Source organism: Cyprinodon variegatus, unplaced genomic scaffold (genome assembly GCF_000732505.1).
Source record: "Cyprinodon variegatus isolate N-32 unplaced genomic scaffold, C_variegatus-1.0 Scaffold30, whole genome shotgun sequence".
Lineage (NCBI taxonomy): Eukaryota > Metazoa > Chordata > Actinopteri > Cyprinodontiformes > Cyprinodontidae > Cyprinodon > Cyprinodon variegatus.
This window is the reverse complement of record NW_015150483.1, coordinates 1,084,270-1,110,186: the sequence shown is the minus strand read 5'-3', so window position 1 is coordinate 1,110,186 and position 25,917 is coordinate 1,084,270. Positions and strand designations below refer to the sequence as shown.

Here is a 25,917-nt window from a genome sequence, read left to right as displayed (position 1 = left end):
GGTATGCGTTCCTACCCTCACCTATTGTCATGAAATCTGGGTCATGAATGAATGAATGAGATCCTGGATACAAGCAGCTGCTATGAGCTTTCTCTGAGGCAGCTGAGGTGGCTCAGGCATGTTTCTGTTTTGGATGCTCTCTTGCCGCTCCCTTGGCAGGTTTTCTAGGAACATTCCACAGGGAGGAAGCCCAGGGGACAATGCTGTAGGAAGTATGTCTCTCAGCTTGCCTGAGAAAACCTCTGGCCTCCCTCAGAGGAGCTGGAGGAGGTGTCTGGGAAGAGGAAAGTGTCTGGGAGTCTAACGCCACCACGACCAAGCAGAGGGCAATGGTACGAGCTTTAGAAATAAATAATCCAATAAAACAACACCCTGAAAAACTCCCAGCTACCTTAATTTTCAGCAACTATAATATATACACAATTTACAGGTGTAGTGTGCTTCCAACTATAAGAGTTCCTTTTTATTTCTTCATTGCAAGAGATCCAATCAGATGGCTGTTTTCATTGACAAGGAGGCTCTTTCAGTTGCACTCTACAGTTCCTTTGGGTTGCAGCCACAGCAGAGATAGCCTCTATTGCCAAGGATGTTAAATTACATGGAGCCCCGCCAGGAAGGTGCGGACAAGATGACGCTGCAGGCTTCAAATGAGAACAGGATGGCCAGAACTGCTTTGCATTTTCTGACGAGCAATCCAAGGCGAAGCATGTGGTGAACGCTTCACTGATAAACTTCCACTGCTGCCGCCTCGCTGCTCACTGTCAATGTTACTCTCAGCTCTCAGGCTTCAGTATGCCGGGAGTTTTATATCAAGATGAAAAGATGAATTTAAAATAGATATTTCAAACCCCTTTCTAGCAGAATACCCAGTAGATGAAATAAAGATGTGACCTGCTTTTTACAGTTCTTGATGGGTTTTTTTTGTTTTGTGTTTTTTATATGGTTTGAACAAATTAAACAAAACAGGAATCAAGGATAGCAGCTAAAGTTAAACTATCACAGTCAAAAGAAAATACAAAGAATAAAGATGCATCTCACCTCTGAGCTAAGTTATGATGTCCAGCATCATCGTTATCATTATTTACTGCCTGTGGATCTTTCAGTAGTTCCTCTGCTGCCTTCCTAGCGTCCTCGTCCTCGTACTCCCTGACGTCGTTCACCTCCTTTACCTTCAGCAACTTCACCACGAAAATCACAATGAACTGGAAAGAGCAGAGGAGAAAAAGAGTTTCTACGGAGTGTCTGAAGTGGAGGCTTTTAGACAACATGGTCTCTAAGCGTGCTCACCAGAAACCAGTAGATGTTCATGAGCAGCAGGGTGAAGAGCAGAGCATTGAAGAAGAAGTAGAAGGGGATGTTGGGGACAGAGTGGATGCTGGATACACACGTCGCATACAGCACTTTTAGAGGGAACCAGTAGAGCCGGAACCAGAACCTGAAAAAAAGAGGTGAGACCAGCTGAACATAATGATGCGGCTCTGAAGGCGCTATATAGTGAAAATCCGGTGACTAAGAGATTTAGAAAAGAGGTTAGAGATTTCAGCAGAAGTTTACCAAGTGATGCTGAAGCTGGCGGAGCCCATGTTGGACAGCACATCATTGATCAGATGATAACCACCTCCTCTGGACTTCAGGTAGACGTTAAGCTTGGTAAACTCCAGCAGGACATCGTTGATGTCGTGCAGGAATAACACCAGGATGCCTATGTTGTGGTACCTGACAGATGTAGATTTTGTTAAAGAAACGGACTGATGTCATGGCCTCTACTTCTCTCCTGTTTTGTTTTCACACCTGAAGGCGTAGGAGAAGCTAATTAGAGCCAGAGTGATGATGTGATGAACCACCATGACGGCAGAGTCCTTCCTCCATGTGTCCATGTTGACGGTGGCATAGATGGAATGGCCGTAGAAGCTGCCCTGGATCAGGTAGGCTATGGCGATGTCTGTAGGCACTGTCATACCACTCTTCCAGTCTGAAGACACAGAGGGGAGGAGTAGATAAGGGAATAATGTTAGATTATAAAGGATGTGTTAAGTAGGGCTGGGTATTTCCTGATTTTGATTAATAAAGTTCTAAATCGATTATTTGAGTTGATCTGTTTTTACAATAATGAAAGTGGTTCAACTGTGTATCAAAATACAGAGAGTTTAAACCTGAGGTATGAACAAAACTGTCTCATAAGTGCAAAGTTGTTTGTGAAAAGTGAAAATGTGAAGCCTCACTCTAGGAAGCAGACGTGACACAGCCGGCACAGAGCAGACAAGCATGAGCTGCATTATCTTCCTGCACAAACCATATTTGCAGCGTTGTCTGTAACAACTACAGGGTGTTTGCTGGTCAGCCCCCATTTGTTAATGTCTTTAGTTAACCTATTGCTATATTTGCAGCTGTCTGGCTTGAAGTGATCTTGAGTGCCTCTTTCCTGCTCATTTGAATGTGAACGTCAGGTGCGTCACTATAAAACTAATCGATCTCATTCCCTAGACATTGATTTTGCAAAAATTTAAAGGAATCGATTTTTTACCCAGCCCCAGTGTTAAGCAATGTCATTTTTTTATTGTCTATAGGATGGTTCAGAAATACAAAAAAAAACTATGGCCAAAAATGGTTACAGGGTTTGTCATAAACAATATCTAAACATTTATTTGGATTATTATAAATAGTCAGTCAACCATGTTATTTTTTTTTTTACTAAAACATGTTTTCAAGGTGAACAATAAATACGTTGTATGATTTTCTGCCTGCAGGTGGCAGCAACATGACACAACTCAATGCATGGCTCAACAGAGGGCAGACATGACCTATAATAAAGGTATTTGCAGTTTTATGCTTTTCAGGCACATTTGGGTCAGAGAGAAAAAAAGGCGAGAAGTTCTATAAAAAAATATGTCAAAGATGTTGCATAAAATGCAGATAAAAAAAAAAACAGCACAATCATTTGGACATTATCCACAGGCTAATATAGAGAAATCTGTTTACAACTAGGAAATAGTGGAATGAAATTAAATCTTTTTAACTTCATGTGGCTGGTAAAAATTCAGTGGTTTTGACTTTTTTATCATTATCCTATAGGGCAGGATGATTAATCAACTTTTCTGTTTATAAAGATCCTTTTTTTTTTTTTTTTTTTTTTAACGGACTCTTTTGGCTTCCATAGCTCAGATGGTTCAGTAAATCCCTTTTTCTTCTAAGATGTGTCCTCAATAAATTCTCTAACCTTTTAATATCACCTGCTGCAAACATTTAGTGTGTGCATACTTTCATTGTTTGTTCTGGAATATGTTCATTTTACAAGCATGTTTTATAACAAACATGATTATATTTTGATGCTCTTAAAGTTAAGCTCACCTCCTAGAAGGGCTGACTGAAATCAAAAATCAAAGCTAGGTTATGAAAGTTTTTTAATGAAAATTAAGGGCAAAAAAAAACTTTAAAAAATGATTAATCGGATATGAGTAAAGATTTATAAACTATAGCGCCCATCTCTACAATCTTGATTCATTATTTTTGTTCAGTCTACAATCAAGCACAGGGTCAGGAATGTGTATTGTCCCCTAAAATGATAAGTAAATAATAAACAAATTAATCAATAATAATATGAATGTGGAAAAAATAAAACCCAAGTTTAAACAGACACCAGAAAATATTTTGAGCAACAGAAGAGCTCTATTTTTAAGAAGCAAAGATATTGTATTTGTGTTACTAAGTAACACCTGAATAGTGTATAAGTTATATGAGAAGGTGATGAAAGGACTAAATAAATCATCTACTTATTAAAATTATTTAAAACTGGAAATAATGAAACAATGATTAAAGAAAAATCTTCATTTAGATCTGGGGGAGAGGACTTATATCACAATGATATAAGGGGAGATAGAATATGAAATTTGGTGGAACAGTACAGTGAGGATATAACTGGAGAGAAACACAGGGTTAATTGTTCCTGCTCTTCACCCACTAAATATGTTTAATCATAAGGTGAGAAAGCAGAAAGTTTGCAAATAATTTATCCTGTTGGATACTATTTTCTCCTGAAGCTTTTGCTTAAAAATTGCCTTAAATTCATATATGTTAAAGACTGTTATCTTAATTTAGATGTAGAAGCATCTCTAACATATGATCAGTTTGTCACATCTTTATGTTAAGTTGGACCATGGATGAGAGGAAGCAGCATTAGGGAGTCTTTCAGTTGAAAACCAGCCTAAATGCATTCTGAGACTGGCTAGAGTCTAAAAGCAGATTGGATGTTAGACGGAAATTCTCCTCTGATGTCTGAGCGAGGTTTGTCTCCACTGGGATGGGGTTTCAGGCTTCGTGTTTTGTTTATTGATTAGCGCTTCTATCATTAAACATTGAGGAGAGACTCGAGAGATGGATCCAAGCTGAAAAGCAGCCAAGAAGAAGCATGGAGGCACAAAAGCTGCAGCTCTTCCCACCTTTCATTCTGGATACAGAAACAGTGCCCTGCAGAAGTTTTTAAACTGTTTAACTTTTTTCCTTTTTCATCCATCTCAGAAGTGTATGTAACAGAGAAACAAATGGTAATTCACTTGAGTAAAATGCAAGAAAGGTTTATTTTTCCATTGATCATAACTGAATATCTGGATAGTGAGTAAGAACATTTCGTATTAGTCAGAGCTACATAGCAAAGATGCAAGTCCAGAACTGAATTTACTTTAGAAGGTTAAAAACAAGCTGGCCAAATTCAAATGAGTTCCACACTTGTCTTTTTTTTTCTGCAAGTGTCCCAATTCTTTTTGTAATGACGTGCTAGTATTGATTGGACCATCCCAATAAAATTCACCACTGTTTGAGGTTGTAACGTGTTGAGGTTATAACCTCAAACAGTGTGGGTTCTCAATGCTGTTTCAAAATTTATTCTTATACCATCGGCTGTTGTGAGCCCCCCTCCCTTCCCCCTGGAATAGTGCTGACACCTCAGTGTCTAATAGAAGAGGCTAAGGGGTCGTAAAAGACATGAGTGGAATATATGTGAAGTCTGGGGCATCTCCATTGTCCATTAGCAGAACACTTATAGATGTATTGACACTGGTTTCTATTAAGGTACAATCATAAAAATCTTCTGTTTTAAATGATGCACTGCATGAAACCTAATGTGTCTAACAGTAAATAGTTTTAAATGAACATATTCTGTTAATAAAGAGTTGACTGAGCCTTACAATGTGTTTGCATGTGTCACTGAGGTTTTGCATCATTACATGCTCAGGTTATCCAGTGCTATCTTTATAGTTATGCTACTATATGCTTAGAATGCCGGAGGACATGGGGCCCCCTTTTTTCTTTATCAGTTTTTCTTTATCAGTTTCTTTATCATCCTTTAGATGACATTTGTTGTGAATTGGCGCTATATAAATTAACTAAATTGAATTGAATTGTTTGAGTAAAAGAGAACCTCAACTTATTATTTCCTGTCAATTCCAATTACTGGTACCTTAACTGGATCCGCTCCAGTACATTAATATAAAAACAAAGCACAAAGATGCTGAATAAAGTGACATCATTCCTTACTGTAGAAGACAGAGGGTGGGTCATGGAAGAAGGAGTAGGAGGAGAAGAAGAGCAGGTAGGTGCTGTAGGACCACGACATGGTGTAGAAGACCAGCTTCCACGCACTCTCTGGCATCTTGGCAGCATCTTTGGGCAGCAGCCTGCACCACTGTGCAAGAGGCTGCAAGGACAGAGCAGAGACAAGAGAGAATTTAGATAATTGACACCCTCTGAGTTGTTGTACCGGCTTCTAAAACCAGAGGAAATCGTAGGAGGCCTTTTAGAAATGGCAGGTTTAATGATTTTATAAATAAAGAGAAATCCTTACAAACAGTCCAATCCAGAGTCTTCTAACTACTTTGTAAACATTAAAATGCTTAATTTTCTTAATACATGCATCTTTTCTTATAAGACAGTTAAAAATGTTTAACATGTTCTTGTGTTTATAAAAATACTTACATTTTTAGAAAACTAAGTGCTTTTCCTCTCATCTAACCTATTCTGTTTTAAATAGATAGGATGAGAAAGTCCATGACATGACTAAGCATTTTGAAATTTATCTATCAACAGCACAGCAGTCTTCAGAGTGGCCTGAAAGCTGAATCAGCACCTCAGAAAATAAAAAAACTATTCATCCATGTCTTCATAAATCTATATTTTACTACTGCGCCACAGCATTAACTCTGGGAAGGTCTGCCGTTTCTTGGCATCTTTTGTTTGAGCTTGGAAAACTGAATTTGACCTTTTTCAAGTCAGATATATCTAGACGTTGAATCGCAGACAACTCAGTTAAAATCCAAAATGGCTGCCACTCATAAATAGACTGAATTAGAGAACAGTTTGTTCTAATGTTTAAAATGTCAAAAGCTTCAATTATGGATTATTTTGCAAATCAATTAATCTTTTAACCATTTTTTTCAATTTGTTGCTTAATAATCAAATTACAAACTTTAGAGTCATTCCAGTTAAGGATTGTCTGATAAATAAATGTGTTGATGATTATTTCAATAATTGAATGGGCATGATTAATAAGATCAATCATTTCAATCCTGCTAGTTTGTATAAGTAATTGTGGTTACCATGGTCACTGAGCTAACCAAGTTGCTAATAATTTAGGTTTTCCATCTTTCATCATCAGAGGTGACTTAATCTAGCTTCGAAGAGTAAAATTTTCCTTCATCCTGTTTACAGGAAAGCAGAGCGATTTTAGTCTGTGGCTCCATCAAAATCGGGGAAATCAATCAGGACACTTAAACCAAAGTATGTCAGCAGTCGCTATGATAAGTGCTGCCCCAATAGTGCTGACAGTAAGAAAGGACGTAGGAAGAGGAAGCAGTATGCCATAAATGGTTCATTTAGCATAGGGACCTACCCATGTTCCTATATAGATTCCCACAATCCTTTGCATGACAGGACCTATAGACACAGCCCACCCCAGGGAAAAACTATATTTCTTCCCTTTCCCTTAAGTACCACATGCAATTGTACACACCATTACATGTTTTGGGCTTTATGTCAGAGACCATTTGTTGAATGTATGTAACTTTTGTTTTTTGTAGTTCTTTTCTTGGAGGCTGAAGTCCTGATTTCACCAGCGACATTCATGTGTGTTTCCATCACATTCATGATGTGTCCAGATACAGAACAGCAGCCCAGAGTTCATTTCCTACTGTTGATGGTGTTCTTACTGCTTACACCTTATGAGGTGAAGGAAGAGAAGCTAAGAACAGCAGATCATTCAGCCTCTGTCTATGCTGTTGACCTGAATATGCAAAATGATGGGAGGCTTTTTTTAACTCTCTGAACCTGCATTATCTACCTCCATTCAACAGGAACACAACTTAGTTTGAATCAACATGGTTTTCATCATAGCTTTAAAAAGAATGCAGCATAACCAAAATGTGAAAAAATATCTAAGCAAAAAGAAGTATCCTCCAAAGGATTTTGAAACAAATTTAGACTTTGATTTGTGTAATATTGCCTTTTTTAGTGTGAAATAACTTCCCTTGTCAGTTTCCTGCCTAAATAGAGTCCTATTTTTTTATGCTTTGTCCTGATAACCACATAATATTTAGTTTGCATTCAAACGTAAAGAGGAAAGCTTCCAGTAAATCGTTTTGCAGTCTAAAAGGTGCTGAATGGATGATACAGGACAAGAAAACATTTTCTACAAAGGCCCTAAACACCAAACTTTGTTTGAAAAGAAGCTAAATGCACAGGGCACATGCAACAGTTGTTTTGAATTTGCACTGCACTATATACTCCAGAAAGTCTGTTTGTTTATAGCCAGAGCTTAAAGGACTATACACAATTTTATTTGGAAAAAAAGACTACAGGACAGTCATTATTGTTTTAAATGCTCACATTTCCAGCTGTGCATGGCTTGTAATGGGAGGGAGAAGCAGTGAATGGAAACATGGCCATGATTATTATTTGTTCTACAAGCAGAAATCAAACTGGTGCTTTTCTTTTGGCCTCACAGTCGTCTGATATAATTGTGCAGAGACTTGATTACTAGCGGTATCATGCTATCATCATCCCCTTCCTCTGTCTTCCTGCCTCATCGCTAATTTTTTTTCTTTCCTCTACGCCTTCTATGACGCAACAGCAAAGCCTCTAAGATATAATTACCCGTCAAAGTAACTAAACCCAAAAAAAGCTTTTGACATAATGACACCCAAACGCTGGAACAAGCATAAAGGAAACACAGTTGAGATAAAGCAGATATGCAACAGGTAAATGAGTATGGCAGGGAATCATATGGGCTGTTCTTCAGTGTTTCATAGCTGTGCCAAGACCGGAAACCAAACCCAGCCCCCCTCCCCTTGTAAACAAAATTACACACACATACACAGCGCTTTAGAAAGTCGAGAGCATGTAACTGGAGGCAGCAAAGTGAAAGTAGCCTGTGTCAATGATACAGCGGCTGGTCCACTCGGCTTGATGGGACCGGGCTCAGTGACGACCTGCATGACAAATTCATGAAGAGAGCATTAATCCTGCTTAGACACTGGACCTTGTTCAGTTTCTGCTTTTCCTGTTTGCCTGATATGAAACAGAACAGCCAGTCTTGTGTTCACCTGTGACTTCATCCCTTTTACGTGCCTTCCTTTGTTTACTCTTTGCATCCCTGTTTTTAGAACTGGTAGAGTTTGTGAGTCACGCCAGAGAGTCGAGACACAACAGGGAAGGAAGCTGAGAGGGCTGCGCAGATGTGAGATAAAATGTAACGGCAACAGACTCATTAGCTGTGACACATGTGCAGAGCCGAGTAAAGGGGATGGTCACATGATTGCGGCAACAAGGCCTGATTGGATCAAATGCAGGTGGCATGTGTCGTTAGGTCGTGACCCCCAGCAAAGTGCAGCACAGGACACTACGCCACATTCTTTTAGGTCTCACAAGGCATCTGCATCAGTCCCTCTCTATCGGCCCACCCATCCGTCTCCTCCCCTCCTTTTTTTTTCCTCGTTCCCGCTGTCCATTCACCCCTGTGTCACTCCTCCCCTGCCTATGACATTTATTTATAGAAGCCAGCTGTCAGCACACAGTGCAGACCCCTGCAGTCCTCTTGCACATCCCCCCCCCCAAACACAAAACACACAAAAGCTGAAATGCAAGAGAAGCTGAAGCTGGTTACAGCCATCACCATCGGTGACTCTGCACTTTATACTGCTTCTGCTCTTAGCACATTAAAACCCATTAATCACACTTACGTTGTCTCCAGAACACAAAATCTCTGTTTTTCAGAAACTAGGTGCTTCACCTCCATCAAAATCAACCAATAAAATACACCGGCAACAGTGAGAAAAGTTAGACTGATGTTTGTCTGATGTTAACGTTTTGTGGAAAAGTGGATTTTCCTGCACCCACTGGATGTCAATACAGTTTTTATGGCTTTTTAAGGCCAGCAAGTCCTTGTCTTTATTTAGCTCAGAAAAAAATGTTAAAAATCTACTTTTTTTAGGCCATACATCCTGTCCAAATTTAGCCTAAGCAAAGAGAAAGTCAGGCTTACAGTAGTTACCACACTTGATCAGCTTTGGAGACACAATCATAGCCTCTCTGTGCATGGTGTTCCAGCTTTATTTTGACTCTGTTATTGTTGCACTAAATTTTTGCCTATGAAGTGAAAGGACTTTGGACCTCATGTGTGACTAATATTCAGAACGTTTGTGGTCAAGAAAGTGTGAGCCTGATGACTGGACCAGCAGAGTTTTATTCCTTGTAACATTTTCTAAATCCTTTACTTTCTGTCACTCTCTGACCAGGTCAGACATCTTCAGGCTTTACAAACAGTTTGGGTGGCAAAGCTAGTCGGTCAGGTTGGTTTTTAATAGTGAAATATCGACATTAAATTTATACTAAAAAAAACAACCTTAATGTTTATAGACATCTTTTCTATGGCTATCTTTGATCGCTCAGTCATTGTCTTTGTTTGTCCCGGTGTAATCTGTCTAAATTATCCTAAGATGTCAAAATGCATCCTATTGTGGACATCTCTTCACCTTTCAATTATCAACCACATTTACACAATGTCTAGAAGGAAGGGAATTTTGTATTTATTACTTCGGGGTCCAATGTGCTCCAGCTCCAACTTAATTGGGCTTCTCTTTTTTCTTGAAATGAGAGAGGTCCAGTTGGTTCACTTCTAATTTAAAAAACTTTAATGCAAAAGCACACAGCAACTCAACAAGGCAAAGAGAGGACGACACAAAGAGCTGGCTATGTTTAGTCTAAAGGTAAGCAAATGACCCAACAAAGCCTCACAAAATGTACTTTGAATAATTGATAGATGGGTTGGTTTATGGAAATTGATGATGACATTACAGATGGTCTAGTCTAGGATTCGATGCTTATACAGCCGTTGTTTGTTTGTTTTAACTAAAGGTTTGTCTTTATTGTTCCTATCTATTTAACTCTCCACGTGTTTAAAGCTGGAGTTGGGGTTTGTTAGTTGATAGGAAGATGCAGGTCTGAACGTGGCAAGTTTAAGTTACTCACATTGTTATGAGATTAATTTTTATTTATTTGGTTTTAGACTATCCTAGGCCCGGATGTGGAGAAAACTGGATCTGAGGGGTTATACTGGGGAGTCATCTCAGGAAAACACCCATGATAGTTGGAGAGGAGACATCCTGCTCGTATGAGTAAATCCTTACAATCACTCCTTTTGATATGAAGAAGCAGTAAAACAAGTGTGAGATCCCGCTAAATGGTGCAGACTCTGACAAAATCTCTAAGTCTGAGTCTGACCACCTATCCAGGGAAACCCTATTTTAGTTGCTTTTATTCCGAAGGCTGATCTTCAGATGATGATCAACGTCTCCTGACCTTAGGTAAGCAGCAAAAACTGGATAAAACTGGAAATCCTTCAAAAAGACAGACCCACAACCCCTAATCAAGTCTCCAAATCTCTACTGTACATAAATCAACCCATTTTCTGTCATATTATCCTTCGTAAAAAAACTTGAATCAGTAAAGAAAAAACAGAAATAGATTTCAGCCAATAAGAACCCTGGTCAGCATCTCTGTAGAAAATCAAAATAAGATGGAAAAATATTTCTTGCACTAAAAAAAACTCTTATATTCAACTAGAATCACTATAATACTCATCTATTTTTGTGAAGATAGTTTTTGCTTGAGATATCATGATTAAACCTCACTGCCTCTCTTATGTCCTTTATTTTCAACAAGCTTGGGCATTATGGTAGTAATAACAAGCAGTATTAGGACACTGCTCAAAGCAAATTCACACAAAGACCTAAAGACTGGTCCTAAATGCAGACTAAGGAATTATTCATCATTCTGTAAAAATATCTGTCCATGATGTCGGTTTTTCTGTCAGCCTACCAAGTAGAGGTATGGTGGGTCAAGGACACTTGTCCTCCAACGTCGGTCAGTTGACAAATAAGGCCTTAAACTACACTCAACAGCTCCCTCTCTCTTCTCTTTTCTCTTCCCTCCCTGACAGGCAGACTGTGGCTCGACTTGCCCCCTAGCACGAAGCGTCACTGGCTCCCATTTCACTCTCATTTCTGCCAAAGACACTCTGAGCTAGAAATCCAGGAGGAAGAAAAAGGATGCAAAAGTTATAAAGAAGTTACAAAAACTGATTGTTTGAGAAAGTCTGAAAGACATGAGGCATTCTTATTCATTTTTTTATATACCCTCCTGTGCAGTGCTGAACCAACTGCTACTCCTCACTGTTCACCCCAAAGCAGGTGATGAATGAGGAAGGGAAGTGAATGGACTCTCCTTTGTTGGCCAGTTGCATCAGAAGATAAATTGGACCATTGAGTCAGGACGCTAGCTCATGTGTGGGTCTGTCCAGCCAGGCCAGCACTCACTCACTCACTCTTTTATTTATTTGGCTCTGTCGAGCTTCGATCTCTCCCTGGTTCGCTGACGTCACTCTGGGTATCTCTGTGTACCTTTAAATCCAAACCTATCACGGTTGCCCTCTGGTTTCAGGGTAAATAGGATTTGCTAAGGCTTATCCAGCAGATGACCAGAGTTTTAGACTATATATACATGTGTGGGTAAAAATAGCCCATTCATCTGTGATTAACAATTACTCCAATCCTATCCAAGGTCCTTCTAGAACATCTTGACACGCCAAGTGGGTTAAAGTCCACTTTTTTGTCTTAATGTATAACACAGCTGGTAAGCAACTTAATATATCTAAGTTTGATTTAAAAGCGTAGATTGTCGGATTACACAAAAAGAAAAAAGAAAAGACAATAATCTCATTGGTTCTCCTTCTTGTTGTTAAGGCGAAGAGCGGACAGCTGCCACCGGGAATAAAACCTTGTAGGTTTTTAGACTTAAAAATGGGATGGTGGTTATTGTTTTTTTTTCTATGCATTTTACTTCCGATAGTATTTTCTTTATATCTATACAAATCTTTTATGTTGTAATTTTATGCAGATTTTTTTCCTCTAGCACACAAACCAGTTAGTAATACGACAGAGTTACATTGATTTATCCCAATGAGCTCTTTTATCAGAAATGTGGGTTTTGGGCCATAAGGATATGTTGCTTTTTTGATATAGCAAACCTTTCTAAATGTTATGCCTTGTCCTACATTTTTTTTTTCTTGAGTGTTTTGTTTTATCCAGTCCCCCTAAGGAGTCGGTGTAAATCAGCCCTTATCAGCAGCCTGTTTATTTCTGTTATAATTAGAGGGAACAGGAAGATCTTTAATGAGAAGCAGCAACAGTGAAAGCAGCGTCGCCGTGGGAGGGAAGCTGCTTTGTTTTATAAGTGTGGAACAAACTTGCAGAGTACACAGCTTAACGCCATTTCCCCCAGTGGGGTTGACTTGGTTGCATGACATCCCACATCTTTGCTGACCCACTGAAAACAACCCAACAGAACCAAACATTTCAAGCTCACGAATGTTGAATCACTCCAGCTTTTACTGACCTCCTTATTTCCACTTCCTGCCTACTCACTTGGTGCAAAGTATTGTGGGAAATGAGTCAGCTGTTTATTTGTATGTCTGCAAATAAATAACAAATGGAGGATCAATTCCTTAGGGGTATGGGATGAATCGACTCTCCATGCTGACTAAAAAGGGATGCGAGTGACCTGGTGGAGAAACAGTCTCAAGTATGTGCTAACTCCAATAAGTTCTGTCATTTTGTTATTTTTAAGCTTGCAGAATTAAGTGTGACAAACAACACATTGCCAGAGGTATTGGGACACCCTTCTAATCAATTCCATTGACAACAAAGTAGGAAATCAAAGACTTTGGCATGCAGACTGCTTCTTCAAAGATTTGTGGAAGCATGGACAGCTCTAAGGAGCTCAGTGAAGCGTGAAGCTATGATAGTGTTGGGACTTTTTCTTACTGATTTTTCTTACTGGTCTTGGTTCCTTGATTCAAGAGAAAGGAACTCTTAATTCTCAATCATAAAAAGATGATGCATGCCCCTATTGTTGATTAGTTTTTAGATTTTCACTTCCTATCCAACCATTACTATACACCAGTGTATGAAATAAGGTCCATAAAGATCTTGACAGTTCTGTATAGACCTTTGACCCCAATCTAATAAAGTACTTTGGAATTGGAGTGAAGACCGTGACCTAACGACTGACCTCCCAAATACAGTGCAGGAAAAGTGACCAAAATGTTCATAAACCTCTCTTAAGGCCTTTCAGGAAGAGTGTAAGGTATTAAAGCGGTAAGGACAGAGCCATCTACCCATTAAACATGGTGATATGAGAAAGAGTTTAAAGCAAAATAGAGTAAACAAGTTGCTTCATTTCTCTAAAAATGAGTGTCTGAGTTCTTCCGTTTACCTTTCCTACTAACCTGCTGTGTCCTGACAGACTGAAGTCCTTTTTCAGCCTTGTTCCTCAGAGTTCCAGCTGTTTAAAACTTTTTAAGCATTGCTCTGCTGGTGTTTCTAACAAGTCTATCTTTAAAAAGCTGGGGGTTTTTTACATCATGGATACAAGAAGTCATTGGATTCCTAATTAAAAGTCAATTGAATAAATACATGTACTCAATTAAAACTAGGAATGTTCTCATTCAATATATTGATAGCTTAAATTGCTCTAATATCAGCCAATACTGAAATATATAAAAGAGAACATATCTGTCTGCATCTAAATTCTCTCATATCAGCACATGGATAGAAAAAGCACTTCTGCTTTAAGTTTATGAAATCCGTTGGTTAATAATAAATAGGTCAGTTGTTCTCCTGCTTATTGTTGCTGACTGTTTTTATCTGTTTGAGTAATTTCACTTGACTATGGCTTTACGATAATTTAAAATGACAAAAGGAGAAATATAAGTAATTTGTTTTACTCAAAGCTGCAATATCGGTATCTTATCAGACATTAAAAAGTCGTAACGGGACATTATGCTGCAATAAAAGATTGATTTATTTTTAGGCTTGTCACCATGGATACCAATAATCATGGAGGATGCTTTTAAAAAAATAAATGAATGATTTATTTAATTCATAAAGCAAATCTGAGGCAGAATCTTTATCCTCCCAAAAAGATGTTGAGAGATGGCGGCTGGCACCAGGAAAACTCAATTGAATTCACACTTGCAGCTGAGTGTTTGAACTCAATTAGATTAAAAACCCATGATTAGATGAGGCAGTAAATTAGAATGGGTTTGAGTGTGCACCAATGATTCAGGGCCATATGCAAGTGTGTAAAGGAGCACCAAATTTCACTGAAGAGTGCAGCTGTTGGACTGCAGCTGCAGTACGAAAAACCACTTCTTCATTGTTCCACTGTGCAAAATGCAAAATGAATGCATCTCCCAGGAAGGTCTCCCACCAAAACACGATAAAAAAAAACTTTGCATTTCTTATTTTGTTTAAAGTTACTTATTCAGCATGTTTTATCTTTATTTTCATTTGCATTACAAAAAATTAAAGCAGCGGTTTCATTTCCTTATGCATAAATACTACACCCAATAAGGCCGACTCAAGCTTCACACTTCCTCCATTGCAGTTTGTCAAACATAAAAAATGCACCTGCTCAGGGGAGCTTTAGCATATTAGTGAATCCCAGTAGAGGCATTAACCCCAAACTTGTTTAGCAAATTAACACTTAGAGCATGAGAGCATCCACACTCGGGCACGACAGCGACAACATTCACACTGTTGGGTTGTAAGACTTAAAATAATGAGTAAAGCAAATACGGCTCATAAAATATCATAGAGTTGAAATTTCATCGTGACCTTGTTTCATTAAAACATTGAATAACATGTTATTGAATTACCAAAGTCTATCTTTTGCATTAAGTATGGACACAATGTGCAAAACTGAATAAAAACAAATATTTTGATGTGTAAACCATAGATATTACCTTTTCTAAACATTTTTGATATATCACTAATAGTAACTATTTGATTTAAGAAAAACTGAGATGAAAAAATAATCACAGAAAGATTATTCTTTAAAGAATAAATATTAAAAAAATGCAATATTCTTTAGTATAAAATGTGAAAGAATTTGATCAATAACGAAGCAGTACAGAGAAATGCACATAGGTTAAAATGAGAACATAAAATATATATCATTACTACCTCCAGTAACATCCAAATATATCAATAATTGAATATCAGAGTATGCAGTATACATATCATAAAGGACAGTTTGGCCAATATATTCCAAGAAGTAATATTTTTCATACTAATGTAATATTTAACCACTTAGGCAGATATTAATGGAACCAGATGTTAAAACTGGACACAAATGAAAACACGTAGACTGCTTAAGGTCACAAAGAGGAAAGAAGAAAATAGACATATGCCACAACTGATGTAGTCATTACAATTTTTACCAAACTTTTTAATAAATTTCATACATTTTTACTACCCTTATTACACCCTTAACCTCTACTATATACATCTTCTGGTTTCTAGACTTGGAATAATGTTTTACAGACTGAGGTACAGTGTAAAGCTGTTCTGTATCTTTAGAGCTATTTATATCTAACCTCATATTTCTATCATATCAGCATTAGCTGTGTTTAAAAAAAAATAACAGACCCCTAATATTGAACTGAAACCAGTCGTGGTCTAGTCTTGCAGTGAGAGATGCTGAACTCAGGCTTTTATTCTCACGACCACAATGTCAACATCGTGTCTTTTTAGCAACTTAGTTTTTAACTCCGCTAAACACGACTACCAATATAATCATAGAATAACAATAAAATTATTTCTTTAAAAATTGGACTGGTGCTGTTACATGCTGAAGATGATAATAGGAGAGTTAGTCCAACATATTTTTCCAATATAAAAATCTGATTTTTTTTTTTTGTTGTCCTTCCAACACCTAGAAAGAAGGAGAGCTGAGGGAGTTTAGTTCTCCTCCTCCACCTTCACTCACATTGTTTGCAGCTAAAGCTAAGACCATTAACATCCAGCTACATCTACCAGGTCTTTATTTGGGTCTGGTTTGATGGTTAAACTGGTTACAACATATCGGATGTATCGGACAAGCGCCATATAGTTAATGACTATACAAGTCATTCAAGTTCAAGTGACATCACAAACCAAACTAGAGCAAAGTCCTAAAAAAAAACGCAACACTTTCTAAATCAGACATCATTCGAACGTTGCAAATAGAGGTCATCTAATACAGGTTTTTTCAACCAGCACAGATTTTTTGACATAAGTCTAAATGATGCCCAAATGTACAGCAGATGAATGAAGCAGCAATACATGAGCTTGACTTTAACACAAGGCATGGCTGTTAAATGCACTGATGAAATGCCGAACAAACCTCATAGCGGCCGATACTGATACAAGCAAAAAAAACATTATTACTGGGGGAAAAAATATTGGCAGGCTGATGTATCAGTCAATCTCTAGTTGCAATTTCTCCCACAGACTAAAAGAAGCACAAAGGTAATCTTGGATGAAGAAACATATCTAATTTATTTCCAAGAATGATGTGTTTTTAAGATCCTACCGATGACTATATGATGGGAACAAAAGAGTCTAACAGGTAGGGCACAACTCTGAGACATCTGCTGCTTTTTAACCTTGTCTGAACAAAATAAAAAAGTGACTATGAAGAAAATAAATTGTGTCTTTGTAGGTTTCTGATCTACAAATAATCTGGTCTTTACCAGAAAGCTTATTTAGGATAGCATCAGGGTACAAACAACGTACTTATCCCCTATTGGACAATGACATTATTAATTGAACAAAGATGAAGCATAAACAATATATCCTAGAAGTGAAGCCCAGGATGTTAAAAGGTTATGCTATGTTCTTACAAAAATATTTTATTTGTATTGTTTTGTAAAATAAATGATTGTTTTTTTATTCTTGAGAATATTTATCTGTATTAATCTTTGCATTTTCTTTGCATTTTCTATACATTTGTACTGCTCCCTGCTGCAGTTTAAATTCAAATTTACATAGTTAGGTGCATCCAACCCTAAACAGACATTTGAATATCATTTTTGTTTATTTACATTTTGAGGACTTCTCATATGTATATCACTGTGCATCCTATGATGGAACTTGCTCTTTATAAAAATCCCAATAAACTATTTACTTCAAAGCCATTTACGCATTTTTAGGAAGCAGGAATGTGAAACCATAAATAGCACTCTAGTCTAAATCGTGAGGATGTGAAATTATGATTCAGTGACACTTTTTAAGAGCCCGTTTCCTATGATCTGGGTTATGAAAAAATACCTGCACATTTATGCACATGTTATATTTTAGTAGAGCTCTTTCTCCTTACAGTAGTTAGCATTGCTAATCTTAGCCGTACATTCAAACATTGTGTGTTATGAAGTGGTGCATGACAGCAGCCCATGAATAGAAAACTCTCAGTTACTTTTAGAAAGCTAAGAACAATAGAAGCCATTGTTCACAAGCCATCTTTTTTAATCTACAGCAATATCATCAAATATATTTTGTAGAGATTTGTCAAAATCCTGTAGTTAAAAATACTTTCTAAGTAATTATTTGATTTTGCTTGCACAGCATTTATTTGTCTAATGGTCATAATTAACTATGTGCTAATCAGGCAGATCAACTCATTTGCAGCTCTGCAGAGAAGACAACATTTCCACCTTAACCTGAGGTTAGCTTTAAAACCATGTCTCCACCTTAAAATGTGGGGAGTTTATGCAAAGTGGGTGTGTCATGTTGCATGTGCATCAGACACACAGAATTTGCCCTCAGACCAACTTGGCTCACAGTTTAAGCTGACAGCTGGAAGACATATTGGCTTCCATTCATAATACAGTGACCTCACTTATGTGCAACACAGCGAGGAGAACGGCTGCCATAGAGGGCCGGAGCCTGAATGTTGATGCCAGGTCGATTTAAACTGATAAGTGAAAAGTATCAGCACCAAGCAGATGCTAATTGTATTCTAGCCACAGCACATATCACAGGTGTGTCATGAAACAGACAGGTGTGTGATCTGTTTACCCCTACAACATTTTCATGTTGTCACATTACAGCCTCAAATTTGAGTATATTATCTTTATGTCACAGAGCAACACAAAGCAGATTGAAAACAGGATTATTACTCCTTTTTATTTCTTCCTAAATAAAATCAAGTCATTCAATAGACCACTGCGTGAAGGCATCGCCGTAGGATTGGTAGAATTTAATGATAGCAGTCCGGTGAAGGCCTCAGAGGATAGTTAGAGAACAGACAACATTACAAAGTCAGGGGAAAACAGCAGGAACATTAGGGATACAGTTTAGGAGTTAAAAGCACAGTTCAATAAAAAAAATGTATCAAGTGTTGAATCAATCACTGAAAATCTTAGGGGTCCATTTACACTGACAGACCACTTGATCCATGAATTTATAAACAAGCATATAAAGCCATTTTTTGAATATTTTTCTGTGATAGTTGGTAACTACAGAAGTTGGGCACAAAGTTTTAGGGATAAAGACCTGTTTGAATCTAACAAACATGCTTCCTCAGACTGGAAATAATATTACGGTATAGTGGAGGATGTTCTTTTTCTGGGTGGTAGTAAGTAGTCCTCCTAATTGTCAATCATTCTGGTTATGTGTTTATGTAAGGTTGTCCCACGTGCTCGTCCCCATTTTCACTTTCCAGTGGTGTGTCTGACATTGTGGAAAAATTGCAAATTTTTTTTTTTGAATGTAAGCTTGTATGAGCGATGCAAACAGCAACCTTTAAACAGAGCGTGCACGAGGAGAAATGGGCTTGTGCACGCTCTTGCACGCCTATATTAGACGTTCCCTCTTGGGAGCCGGTACAGGGTTGTGCAAGTGCATTTTTTTTTTATGGAGAGGGCGGTCTTTTTGAAAGTTTGCAAAAATCCTCCACTATACCTTTATTATTGTTGGCCCCAACAGAGTCTCAACTGGAATCTGTCAGAGAATCTGTGAAGGTAGTCGATGAGGTGATTGCAAGGAGGGTCTTCCAACCTCAAAGTTTTGAAGTTCATCAACAAAAAAATTTGATCACAATGACAACGAAAAGGATTTATAACTGCTGTAATAACAAGACTAATTCAACACTGCTCCCCAGGTGCTGCACGATGGCAGCCCAATGCTCCCCAAAGGGGATGGGTTAAATGCAGAGAGTAAATTTCTCCAGTGTGAGATTAACAAAGTTAAATTATTATTGTAACTCCAGCTCCTCTGACATTTCTTCACCATCTTTTGCAATTCCACCTGTTATCATTTCTTCTCAGAATCCAACATGGCTGCATTAAAATAAATTTACATTTAAATCTGCAGTAGGTATGAATAATGTTGAGCTACCTGTAACTAGGGACCTTATAAGGTGCTCTTTTGACTCTTACTTCAGTTTAACTCTTTAAATAGCTCAAAGAAAGTTAATTCTCGACCGCTTGATTTGCACTAACTAGCTACGTTGCTATGCAAAACCCAAACCACACAGTGTATGGGGACAGAAAGGGAAGACAAGACGCATGAGCAAAGAGGGAGGGAAGGTGTTATGAGTTGTGTTCTAAAATATCCCGAGCACAGAGATGAAAGCAGACTGTGCACACAGTGCACTCTGATACTATGTGAGTGTTGCAAGTTCTTCCACAGAGGAAGAGAAAGACAAAGCCCATCTAGGATGGGGAAACTAATCTAATTGCATCCCAAGAATGAAAGGCTTTTTAGATCTTAGCCATAACTACAGGGTGGGAACAAAACATCCAAACAGTTATGACATACAAGGCCATTAGAAACGGTATGCTCTTTGCAGAGAGGATCGGGTGAACACCCATTTCCTCTGACCACTCCAGTTCTCACATGATGATAAAGTGTCCTTGATAGAGGAGAATAAACCACCAAGAAAGAAGCTCACAGTTACAGCTTGTTCTTGCCCAGTCAAAAGGCTGTCCGATGAGTGTGGCTGGAGGAAAACAAACAGAGAGGAGAGAGGGAATGGAAAAGGAAAAAAGAAAAGGCGGAGAGGGAGGCCACAGACTCTCTGTGGTCGGAACATCATTTCACGTTACTGCTGACCAGAGGAAAGTCGGATTATCCGCAAACAGAGATGATTCATCCCAATGCTCTGTTAAGAAGAAACATGGCTGCTGCAACCATAGGTTTAAGAATGCAGAACTATCGAGAGGGGTGCTGGTGCCTATCTCCAGCTGTCTACGTTGATTGCAGGGCAACACAGAGACAAATGGGGGACAACCCACCATTCAGACACACGCTTAAGGAGAATTTAAAGAAGCCAATTAACCTAACAGTCATGTTTTTGTACTTTGGGAGGAAGCTGGAGTACCCGGAGAGAACCCACGCAGGCACAGGGAGAACCAGCAAACTCCATGCATAAAGACCCCGGTCCGGTAATCGAACCCGGAACCTTCTTGCTAACCACTGTGACACTGAGCAGCCCCGGAGTGCAGAACTATTTTGTGAAATAAATAATGGATGGATGGATGGATGGATGGATGGATGGATGGATGGATGGATGGATGGATGGATGGATGGATGGATGGATGGATGGATGGNGGATGGATGGATGGATGGATGGATGGATGGATGGATGGATGGATGGATGGATGGATGGATGGATGGATGGATGGATGGATGGATGGATTTTTCATTTCACACAGTGAAACTTTCACACAGTGAAACCTCAAACATTTATGTTGCCAACCTGTGCACCACAATGCCAGAGTTCAACACTGGATCTTTTTGCAAAAACACCAACAAACACAAAACCCTTCAAAAAGCATGCATTTTATACCAAGGCAGAAAAAGGACTCATTTCTGAAAAGTCTGTTTATTCATTTGATCCACTTCACTGTTTCAGTTCTGCTGAGTTCACATGAGGCTGCAGTCAGTGTTTATTAGCTGGGAGCTGACAGGTAGGAGGAGAGTGGGAGCAGAGTGGCTTTTCAATCTAAAACTGAAGATCAACTCACACAAAACAATACATTGCATGCAACCTTTTTAGCAATAAACCAAAAGTTCAACTTTACTACTTCATCCTCTAATTATTTAGTGTGGGGGCGATGACAAAAATGTATAAAAGCTTTAAAGAAGTGGTAAAAGTAATTAACATATACCCTTGACATTAAAATCAACTTTTATCCTCTAAAACTTTTAAAGAGGATAAATCCAAATATGGTTTAAAATTCCTCGCCAGCAAAGAAAAAGAAAAGATGCCAGATACAGAAATCCTTGATGGGACAACCAGACCGGTTCAGCTTAGACAGCTTGTACCTCCTTACCAACAACTTTAGGTGTTTTTTCAGAGACAACCCACATAACTGGATCAATACAATCAACTGCTGATCCGTTTAGTAAAGCCATGAGTTCTGCTTACATACTACAAAATCCAAAGCTAGAGAGGAAACATGCCATGACAGAGGATGGCCCTAACTGCTGCTAGTAATGCATGCAATGCAAGCAGGATATTAGATACATAGGAGGGTAATGGAAGAAGCATGCTGACAACAACTTCACATAATAAATACAAACCATTGCTTGCAATTAGTGTCAAAACTACAAGCAAGTTTTATTTGAGTGGGCACTTTTGGAATAAGGGATATCTCTTCCCTCTAACCACAAACCCCAGACTCAGGTTTCTCTTCATGCCTGTAATGCAACAACTTAATGGAAAGTGATGTGGGATGTGTGGTCAGGAGCACCATCAAGGCAGAGAATGCTTTTACCACTAGAAGAACAACGGAGGCCCGGCTTGATTAGCCATTCAGTCCAGTGCAGGAAGATAGGCTCTGTGACAAAGGCTGAAGCTGCAAAACTACAGCTCTTCTATGCCACTTATGAGGATAACAAACTGCTGGCTGCAGCTGCAGAGCACAGAAAACACGAGGAGAGTAATGCCGGACGCAAACCTTTAGAGAACAGATATCAAAGAAGCACATGTCCTTTTAAAAAGTCTACGGATGTGTCTGCCTGGATGTGCAACTGCGTTAATGATTGGCCTCTGGAGCTGAGTCATCAAGCTTGGCTCTACGAGTCCTTTCTACTCACCAGCTCTTCCTTCCTCTCTCCAACTCGTCTTTATTTGTCCATTAATTCTCCCGGATCAACCCTCTCCTCTTCTCTCAGCTCTATTTTCTCTGTTCATTTTCTCATGAATGTTTCTACTTCTAGTTGAAGTAACGGGTGGCTTCGTAGAAAATGCTTCTGCTCTCTCTTTCTCTATATATATATAACTATAAAATGCAAGCAGATTTGAGTGGTTGTGAATCTGAAACCATCGTGCACCCTCAGCCTGTTCCCACAGATGCAGATTTAAAAAAAATCAGTTGCATTATGATTGTTTAAATATCATTTCTGCACAAAACTTTTCGGAAACATGTTTGTGCAGAATAGAGGTTAAAAAAAATGAAAATGAGGAAGGAGCCTTGCCTTAACACTGCAAGTTTACATGTTTGTTCCTCAGAAGAACTTTTAAGCTCTTATCTTAAAAGCCACATTTGCTTTTCTTTAAACGACCAGAGTTTCAGGGCTCCCATAGATGATACAGAACATGGCCAGGGTGCACCGTTATCTTACATTACAGAGACTTGTAAAGGAAGTTAATCTAACCTGAGTGTGTGCTGCAGTGGGCCGTTCACTCATGCATCAAAGCAAATGTGAAACACCTTTCTGGGTGCAAGAAGCTAGCATGAACCGAAGAGACACCAAGGAGCTTCTTCCCACCATAGTCGACAGATAAACAGTCACATGTGAAATAATGGCAGCATATGGGAGGCCCTATTTGCTTGGCTTAAACACAGACCAAACATTTTTTGGGTCAAAGCCCTGCCAGCTTTCAAAGCTCTGAGTTAATTTGAACAAAGTTCATCCATCATAAAAAAAAGCTTTGAGATATAAAATTGCCAATGTGTCAAAATAGGCGGATGATTTAAATGACTTAAATGCACATTGGCTTTGGACATAAATACTTCTAGTTAAAATAATCCAAATGTCGTGTTAATTAATATCTCTTTTAACTGTTGAACAGTCCGACTGAGAAAATGAAGATAAGTCAGAAAACCTGGAATAGAAGAACTTGTCTTCCTGTACAGGGGAGAGTTATGATTACAGTAAATGATGTCCATCGAGCCATCACAGCTAACTCTGAGTCCTGAAACTTACTGACAGGGAAACTAATAACAGTATTTATTGATCTGTGCCAGACAACCTCAGCAGCCTCTGAAAATAAAGTTTGATCAAAGATAGAATGATAAAGGTAGAGCTGATTTAGGCTATCTATCTAATGACTGACTCTTTAAAATTCAAAACATACAATGCACCTTAGGCATTTCTAACATAAACATTAGATTAATTTTAATATAAAAGGTAAACAACTTTCTAGTTGATATAAAGACAAACCTGCCTCAGTTGTCTTCTTTTTCCCAGTCCTAAAGAGTGACAGGGAGAAATGGGCATCTGTGGTATCTCATACTTACACCCTACAGAAATATTACCAAAAGGTTCAAAGAAAATCTCATAATCTTGTCTCATAATTGAAATTGTTTAATTGCTTTTATTATTCAGCTTTTATTAGTGCTAAAGTTGCCCTGAAATAATAAAAAAAATGCGAATAAAGTGATCGATGGTTCATCAAATTTTCTGCACTCAACACTCATTTGCTTCAAGTTAATGGCAGCTTAGTTCTTCGTTTTCATTTTGAAAGGTGACATGAAGTCTGGACCTGTGTGTCACATCATGAATTCCCCACAGGGTTACAGTAAGTCATTGAATACTAATCTAATGTTCCTGCTCACTGTGCTCTTTTAAATAATGCCAGTAAATTTGAAGCACATGTTCATTTGAATGATTTAGGACTTTAAATTAATAACAATAATTTTCTGTTTTCTTTTTTTACTCATTTCAATTAAGTGCAAGATCTCTACATTCGGTTTCTGATTATAAATAAATCAAATAGACTTCCCTTAATTAAATGATAGATTATCTATCAAAGGTTTTTTTAGAAGCTCTCAAAACCCAGAAAGTAATTTGCCAACCTGTTTCCAAATAATCAGTCTGTGATTACAGGTTTCTATGGGCTCTGAGGATGTGCATACATAATTATCTCTGTTGCAATTAACTGTGCTCACTTTTTTTTTCCATTTAGGAAACCATAACAACAGCACATGTTAATACAGTGAAAACTGCACCATCAATCTTTGCCAACCAGCTATTAAACACACGGATGTTTACTCAACTGTCTGCCTAATGAGAAACCATCTGGTTTTGTTTCAGGCCAATAGATGCGCTCTGAACAAATAAGACCACAAACCCATCTTCTTCATTCCTAACATCAGGGATGGACGTGCACTAAATGTATTCGGCTACTTAGACGGCAACCACCAATGGGTCTGATAGCAATATTAAAAAGATGGCAGTAAGACATAATTATAAATCGTAAAAGAGAAACCAGGCCTCATTCTAGACTTTTTGAGTCCACATCTGGATGTGAACATGTGGGTCAGAGATACAGCAAGGCGGTCTCTGACATCATGGCTGTAGGAACAACCAAGCTGTAGAAACTCCACTACCATACTGGATGATCACAGAATAAACATCCTATATCCAGCTTTTCTGTGTAGGAAATAATCTGGGTAGGAATAAAGGCTCCAGCTGTTGATTATTTTAGTAATCTAGTAATCTATTTCATTTTTTTCTTCTTCAAATAATCTGAAAAGGGAAGGCTTTAGTATAAAAATATATCTTAATAAAAAAATGTATTGCACATTGTACATGCTAAAACTGTAAATGCAATATAAGACAAATGTCTTAAATTCAAAACTTCAATATTTTTGGTATTCTGTTTCTTATTTTAGCTTATTTACGGTTCTGAGGGAGTTGATCCTTTAGTAAATGTCATATTTCAGTTTGGTTCCATTACTAAATTAACTGACAATTGAATTGACAAAAGAATTTCAGGCCTAGTTGGGATTAATCAACAGAAGGAGGTAGGAGGGTCCTTGAATCTTTGATAGGTGAGGAGGAGAATATAGAGGATCTGGGCAGAGGTCCAGTCCTGTCAGCGCACAGCCTCGGTGTCTGCTCTCTAACAGACAAACTGGGGTGAGAAAGGAGCCTTTACCGTCGTGCCTGCTGTTTTCTGTAAATGGCCGTCTCCAAGCACTAAACGATGACATAGTTTTCCAGCAGCATCAAGTGATTTCACCAACAACAGCGTTTGATCTTTTTATAGCATGAAGAAACGCCTCCATCGCTGAGGAATTTGATTTAGTGCTAAAAACCAGCAGCTATGTCAAACAAAGGAAAACAGAAAGTGCTTCACTAACTGAAAATAAACGTGTCGGGAGGGGGCGGGGGGGTGTGGGATTGACAAATCATTACTGATTACCAACTCCGACGTCTTAAGTGTGATTCTATGTTCATAACAAACAAAGAGAGTGAATTCTTATCAGTTGTCTGGTACACTTTCAGGGCTGTTGTTTGAACATATCTGATGTGGTGT

The 25,917-nt window shown here is 38.4% G+C and overlaps 1 protein-coding gene across 1 annotated transcript in view; it reads right to left on the bottom strand.

Moving 5' to 3' along the window:
- The window catches only part of cers1 (ceramide synthase 1), a 33,909-nt gene that overhangs the window by 5,568 nt on the left and 2,424 nt on the right, over positions 1–25,917 (bottom strand). The window contains exons 2-6 of the mRNA XM_015400037.1: positions 5,530–5,689; positions 1,792–1,972; positions 1,555–1,716; positions 1,288–1,435; positions 1,039–1,202 (exon numbers count right to left, since the gene is read on the bottom strand). Of these exons, the coding sequence (XP_015255523.1) occupies positions 1,039–1,202; positions 1,288–1,435; positions 1,555–1,716; positions 1,792–1,972; positions 5,530–5,689 (815 nt within the window). The remainder of the gene's footprint in view (positions 1–1,038; positions 1,203–1,287; positions 1,436–1,554; positions 1,717–1,791; positions 1,973–5,529; positions 5,690–25,917) is intronic.